General features: G+C 47.0%; 1 protein-coding gene across 1 annotated transcript; it reads right to left on the bottom strand.

The window, feature by feature from the left end:
* Nucleotides 1-1,219: 1,219 nt before the first annotated feature.
* On the bottom strand, nt 1,220-6,864 carry PEX19 (peroxisomal biogenesis factor 19). The gene is made up of 8 exons (XM_052636888.1): nt 6,795-6,864; nt 5,296-5,405; nt 4,702-4,867; nt 4,182-4,267; nt 3,811-3,972; nt 2,906-3,082; nt 2,696-2,740; nt 1,220-2,527 (listed from the first exon to the last, which is right to left on the bottom strand). Exons 1-8 carry the CDS (start codon nt 6,862-6,864, stop codon nt 2,444-2,446), a joined length of 900 nt encoding a protein of 299 aa, XP_052492848.1. The 3' UTR covers nt 1,220-2,443.
* Nucleotides 6,865-7,136: the final 272 nt, after the last annotated feature.

Genomic DNA, 7,136 nt, shown 5'->3' with positions numbered 1-7,136 from the left:
GAAATTTGTGCTGGTCCGTGAGTAGTTTCCCACTCTGTGACAAGAGGAATTAGAAATTCAGTTTTTAGAAACTTTTTAGCATTTTATTTTTTCATATTTATTCATTTAGGCTGTGCCGTGTGGCATGTGGGATCTTAAATCCTTGACGAGGGATCAAACTGGTGCCCTATGTATTGGCAGTGTTGAGCCTTAACCACTGGACTGTCAGGGAAGTCCCTACATTCTGACATTGCTATAATATCTGAATGCATAAGGAGTGGCTTTATCAGGCAGAAGGGATTTGGTCAATTTGGTGTTGTCAGACTTATATGGTGGGTAGCCCACAGTATGAACTGTGCATATGGAAAACATACTGGTGGGCAGAGGACAGGATACTTGTAAAACAAAACGCCTGGTCCTTTACCAAGGACCTTTACTAGTTAGAGAAAGACTGCTCTATCTTTCCATGAGCCCTAGAATAGTTCAAATAGTATTTTTGGAACAGACAGTAACCTGAGGCCAATCTATTCATGTTCAATCAAAATCAAAATCAACATGAATGTCTCCGGAACAAAACTAAGGTGGTACCTGTTTAGGTTCCTGGAGTAAGTCCTGGCCAGGCCGGCAGAAGTGAGAATGTGTAAAAGGAAACAGACACATGGGTCAAGGGGCAGGGCCCTTTTGCCCTTCCCACCCCCCTTCCCATCCTCGTTCAGTTTTTGGCTGGAGCTGTAAGGAGAGAATTTTGGCCATTCATGTCCTGTGGCCATCAGCACAGGTCTGCTTGTACTCTCCCATCCCTTGCGAAGGCGAGGAGTCTCAGACTCAGGCCTGGGCTCTTCCATACTCTAAGGTACAATAGCTGGACCTTCCTAAACAGCCTGAGGTCTTAAAAATATTTCCTTCCTCACCAATACCACAGAACGTGTGGGGGATCTTAAGGGGAGAAAAGTCTTAACCCAAGGGAAAGTGTCATGTCAGGTGATCAGAGTGCCACAAATGGTCTAAGTACAAATTTACTCTGGTGGCTATTTTCTGAGTGCTGAACCAGGACAGCCAGCTGGTCTGAACCAGAGTATCCACCAACATGTGGTACCCAAGATCTACAGATTCACTGGCTCCCATAGTGAAAAGCAAGGTCAGCTCCAACAAAAAAAAATTTAGAAAGCATGTTAATAATACATTACTAACATTAACATAATAATATAAAATGTTAAAATTCAATACCAATTGAAAGGCTTCAAAACCAGAGAAAATGAGGAAAGATGGTCATTCAGTCTACTCTGCCAACTGAGGTGCAGACTGAGCTGGGAAGAGACGTGATGGCAGAACCCAGCAATGTTAAGCCAACATACCTCACACAGCAGCTTAGACAGGCTGAGGAAGATCAGGAAAAGAGTTAGATGAAATACAGGCTATTGTCCTCACTCAGAATATTTATTCATCAGGCAAACGGGCGCAGGCTGCATCCCACCTCCCTTTCCCCAAGCTACCTCCCTGAATCAATGGGCAGCATTCAAAGAAATCAGAAGTGAGAATGTGTAAAAGAAAACTGTATGCAACTGGGGAAGAACAGTCATTCATTTCCTAGACATGACACTATATAATTATACACGCCTGCCAGCGAGACAGCAGGGCTGGTGAGAGTGGTGGATGGACTGGAACAGGGGAAACAGGACAGGCCCTTTTTCTTCACAGTTTGGGCTCAGAGAAGGGTTGGAATGAAGAGTTATTTAAAGTAGAGAGATGAGAGGTGAGGTAGGAGGTAAAGGAAAGTCAAGGGCTGAGTTCACCCAGATCACATAGCATTATAGAAAGAACCAGGGCAGCTGCTTGAGTTCTCAGGCTGGACAGGGAGCTGAGGACTCTGTACCTGGAGAGAGGAGAATTCCAGGGCTTCTCTTTCAACCTGTGATTAGATGCACTTACTTTGGAGAATTCACAACAGTCTGAAGGCAAGAGGGCGTGGTGACAGACCTACGGCCCCAGCCCAGGCTCAGTTTCTCTGCACTCATTCCCAAAGGCCCTGCTTAAGAGAAGTATAGAAATACAGAGTCTTAGGACTCTGTCCCTGCTCCCCAGGTCCAAGAGAGGGAGGAGACGCAAGGCATGAAGACCCCGGGTACAAAAGTGAACATCAGTGTGGCCCTGTGTAACATTACTTTGGGAGAGGGAAAAAGGTGCCTGCCCCAAAAGAGTTGCCTTCCTTTACTTGGAAGGTAGCTGGGCCTTTGCTAGCAGCAGAAACCACAATGGGAAGGGTTCACAGTAATGATCTGCAGAACAGGCCTTATTCCTACAAAGAGAAAAAGCCTCAGCTGGTATGGCACAATCTTGGGTGGGATGACAGATGGCAGTGGGCAGCCACTCCGGTAGATGACACTCCTGCCTCAGTTCTCAGTAGTTCTGCTGACTCCAGACGTTCCCCCACGGCTGGGAATCAGGGAAGAAAGCGTGCTGTGTTTCACATGATCAGACACTGTTCACCATTGGCACCTGGTGGGCCCGATAGATTAAGGGCGTCCAGGTCAAAGTTGAGGCCAGGAGGCTGGAGAAGAGATGAAGGGACTCAGATAACTCCTCCCATTTCAAAAAGTTAGCGCTTTTGAAGGTCTGTCCCCTGCAGCCACTATTATTACCTTGGGTGGAATCACTAAAGGTTACAGAATAATAGAAACTTGGGCTCAGATTAGAGTATGCAAGATGGTATACTCACCATCTCCCCAGCAAGCTCTTTTGGAGGATGGCCCAAATCTTGTAGCTGGAAAATAAAGAAAGAGGAACACGAGATAAGACCATGCTTTGTGGCCTCCCCTGTGCTCCCTCCTCCACTTTGGTTTGGCAGTGTGGCCTCCTTTCAGGATCCGCCTGCAATGAACACTCAAGCAGACAGAAGCAGCGGGCAGACAGCAAACGGAGGCCTTACCTGCTGCATAAGATCCAGCACCACCTCAAAACGAGCCTTCTGAGTGGCCTCAGTGTCTGTGGGGGTCTCTGCCTCAAACTGCTCACATATTTTGCCCATGACACTATGTTGTTCCTGATATTTTTCAAACTGCTCTGGAGGCAGAGAGTCTTGGTGAGCCTGCAACCATTCTGGATACTAAGTAAACAGAGAATGGGTGGTGAAGAATTAAGTGAAGAATGCGTAAGTGAGGGTAATAAAATACAAAGAACACAAAGGGGCCAGAAACAGAGGAGAAGGAAAAACTAAATAAGTTCAGCATGAGAAGCAGCACTGACTTCAATCAATCAGATCACCTGGCTATGCTAGCATTTATGGTCACCATTTATAACAAACTTTTTCTGTGACGAGCCAGACAGTCAATATTTGAGGCTTTAAGGGCCACATATGGTTTCAGTCACATATTCCTTCTTTTGTGTTTAACAACTTTGAAAAGTCTCTCCAGTAACACTATAAACCCTTTGATGCCAGAGACCGTCATTTAAACTACTCTTAAAATTGTTCACAGCATAAAGTCAGTAAACCATCAGTGACATCTTGTTGGAGAAATGAATGAAACTGGAAATGCAAGAAGGAGTAGATCAGACAACAACAGAGTCTTAGACTAGTTTACAGAAAACTATTAATAGAGCTGAAGGATTTCTCCTTCTACCTTAAATATCCTCAGTAAAGTAGCTTTATTCTCTTGGAGACACAACTCCCCCCTAACTCTCCCCTTCCAAATAAATAAACAAAGGGAAAAAAAAACAGATGAACTTGTACACTTGAGTTACTCTGTCTTTACAGTCTCTAAATAGACAAAGTAGCCCGTGGGAATTGATACAATGAGGAATAAGGAGGAAAAGCATAAACAGAAGCTCACAAACCTTTTCTGTGATTTCCTTCAGAGATGGGTACAGCACATCCTTGGACAGCAGGTTCTGCATGATGCTCTGCATGATGGGGAGGATGGTCCCTTCCCCATCCCCTTCGTCCATGCCCAGCCCTTCCATGGCCTTGGTCAGTTCCTCTTCTGACATGCCAGAGTTCTAGAAAGAACAGAAGAGAAATGAGCAAGTATACCACCTTCTTGGGACACTAACCAACTTTTCGGGTGGGAAAGAACTATTTAAACATGCCTGTAGCAAAATAAGCAAGAACAGACTTGAGATGATAGCCAAAAGAGTCTGTCTTTTGAGACTCTGCTGGTGAAATCTCTGTGAGTGGGCCCCATGTGGTTCCCTATCTTCCCCCTCACCTGAAGGTCAGTGGCATTCTTGGCTAGTCCACTTAACGTCTCCTTTAGGCAAGAGGTGAATTCTTGTTGGGAAGTCGCATCACTGCCTAGGAGAGATGAAAAGAGCCTAGGTCATTCAGGATTTTAACTGTTTGCTTGCTTAAGACTGACCTGGTTACCAGCTTGGACATGGAGCATTTACTAGTGAATTACTACACTCCAAATCTTTGAATACTCTACGTTTATCTTCATAGTTATTTTCATAAATCTACATGGACTGTGTCTCAGTTTGTTTTCTACAATGACACCCACATTAACACTGATCTTTAAAATTATCACTTTTCAATAATCTTTTCTGTTACTTTCCAACCTATCTCACCCCTTTCATTAAACAGGGTCTCCTTTTTCCTTCCATCTCCTCCCCCATCCCATGGCAGTGGTATCATAATTACTGTCAACTTTTACAAAAAATTTTGGTTTTGTCAAGGGACAATAACCCAAGAGGTTTGTTCAGATATTTCCCACTGTTTCTCCTCCTTACCTACTCTCCCAGCAGCCTCTGAAAGCTTTTGGAACTGCTCTACCAGGTGGGGCTCTTCCTCAGCCAACTCTTTCATTGCTTTCTCAAACTCTGCAGTGGCTTGGGAAGCCAGCTCGCTGTCAAACAGTTCCTGGAAAAACTTCTCCTGGGAGGCGAAGAGGGCATCCTGCAGGGGAGAATGTGGCCAAAGCGCATCTCTTACTTGGTACCCCAGTGTACATGGTTTCTGACAGAAGCCACAGGCAGTGGCTCTGGGAGATGCAGTGCTTCCCTCCTACCCACCTCCATTGGGCATTCTGACTACTTCTCTTCATGAGAACAGCAAAAAGGCATCTGGCCACTGAGGGAAGGCTATGGGCTGGTATTCCCAATCCAACCATTTAAATCTGTTCTTTTCTTAAGGAACTTCCTTGAGATCCCTCTACTCAACCTCAAGTCCCTGTTTCACAAGGACTGAGGCCTGCAAGAGCACTCAGCAATGTGAGGCCAAGGCACCCTCCCCGACTTCCCTCTGGCCCACAAGGGCCTGCCCCACCTCTGCTTGGAGCTGCACGCCCATACCCTCCCCATCCCTTAAGTGGGTGGAATTTATACTTTGGCAGTGTCTCCTGGCGATCTCTTCTGGGGCCCTGAAGCATCAGGGGCCGTGGTGGTAGGAGGGGGTGCTGGGGAGGGTTTGGCCTTATCGAAATCATCAAGAGCACCTTCAGAGACAAGAGACACAGTGTATGTGTTGGTGATGGATGAGAATGCAAGGCTAGAGGGGTTTCTGAGCAAAGCATTAACAAAACAATCTTTCAAGCTGCCAACCTTCCTAAAATGCTCTCTTTTTTTTCAGTCTCCTTCTCCTGACCCACTCCTCAATAAGCTTCTCCCTCCCCCTCCCCATTACCTAACATATTGTAATCACAGGGGAAGAAGTCTCTTAAGGTGTAAAAAAACATCTCTCAAAGCTGTAAGAGGACAGTTCATCTACACAATGCCTCTTTGCCATACTTTAATGGTTCCTAGAAATCCCATACAGATATTCAAGAGAAAGAGAGAACACAGATGTCCTTAACCCCCCTAGAACTCACTCTGGAGCCCTACAAGGAATAATCTTTGGCAAGAGAGCAGAAGCCTTAAGATGTTTCAACCAGCTTCCCATGGGTCCTGGTACAAACTGAGGGACTCCATATTATACTCCACGGGAGGGCCCTGAACTCTCTTTTCTCTTTCAATTTAGGTCTCCCTCCCCAGAGTTGCTAGAGCTCCCTGTGGTCTCATCTCTGCAGACTCACACAGTCACTTAGCACTTCTCACCATTTCTGTTCATCTTTCCGCCTGCCCACTCTGTGACTGAGCAAGAGAAAATAAATATTCACCTCGACCCTGAAAAGCCTGTGTTCTCACCACCACTATATTTGCCAGGCCTAGGGGGAAAGACACCAGCCCCACTCTGGACAAGAAACCAAACCAGACAGGAGTGGATGGCAGAACTGAGGAGGAAAAGTACAGCCACCTTCTTTCCAGAGTGAACTGTCTTCCCCTGAGGCTGTCTCATCCTGTTTTTCAAACTAATGGGAAGGGTTTGAGCTCTGACATGATGAAAGAACTGGAAAGGGGCCTGGTGGATTTAAGGACTGGGAGAAAAAAAGGAGTGTCTTTTCTGTTAAGGAGGGCAGGACAGTTAACAGAAGAACACACTACAGGCTTCCTAATAGTTAATGGAAGCAATTCGTGGTTGTTCGGTTCGCTGCCCCCTGAGGACCAAATGCTGCTGCTGGTGGGGAGAAAGTCAGACTTCAGAACTTACTAAAGTAAGGGGAGTTTGGAGAGGGAGCGTGAAACGTCCTCTGGGTTAGCTTCCCCTCCGGAAGGGCGATCAACAGTGTGGGCCGTTCAGGGACCCAGAGAGAACTCCTCAACTACCGCTGCATAGGAAGGAGAGGGTGACCCAGAGATTTTCTCGAGGGTCGCAGTCAGACTCTCCGCCCCCGTCCAGCCTTTGGAGAGCCTTTCTTACTCCGCCCCAAACATCGCAGGTTTACTTAACCCCCTGAATGGATCCTTACATCCGCCCTCTTTGGGGCTTTCCCATGACGGGCTCTTACTTTCCAGAAGCTCTTCCAATTCCCGGTCGGCTTCGGCCCGGACACCACCGTCCCCCTCAGCCGCGGCCATCTTGCCACCTCTGACTTGCCGTAGGAGGTGGGACTCCGAGCCTCCGCGCGCCCCGCCCCCCGTGCCCGCCCCCTCTGCTCGCGCAACCAATGGTATTGTTGGTCCGTGCCGGGCCGCCATTTTTAAAGGGACAGGAGGCTCCGATTCCCACCCCCGCCACCCCTCTTCTTTCTGCTGGCACGCTGACCTTAACAGAGGTGAGTTTACTCTTACCTTCTGCCAGGTTTTTTGTTTTTGTTTTTGTTTTTACTGGCCTGGCTTCCTTTCTTTCA

The sequence above is a fragment of the Budorcas taxicolor genome, chromosome 3, assembly GCF_023091745.1.
Source record: "Budorcas taxicolor isolate Tak-1 chromosome 3, Takin1.1, whole genome shotgun sequence".
In the NCBI taxonomy this organism is placed as follows: domain Eukaryota; kingdom Metazoa; phylum Chordata; class Mammalia; order Artiodactyla; family Bovidae; genus Budorcas; species Budorcas taxicolor.
This window is presented reverse-complemented; position numbering and strand designations above follow the sequence as displayed.

Bases quoted from the DNA above. Each gene is read 5' to 3' on its own strand.
- PEX19 (XM_052636888.1), bottom strand. From the start codon at position 6,864: ATGGCCGCGGCTGAGGGGGACGGTGGTGTCCGGGCCGAAGCCGACCGG. The intron at 5,406-6,794 runs GTAAGAGCCCGT...TTGTCTCTGAAG, and splicing joins ATTGGAAGAGCTTCTGGAAA to GTGCTCTTGATGATTTCGAT. The intron at 3,083-3,810 runs GTTTGTGAGCTT...CTGTTTACTTAG, and splicing joins TGAAGGAAATCACAGAAAAG to TATCCAGAATGGTTGCAGGC.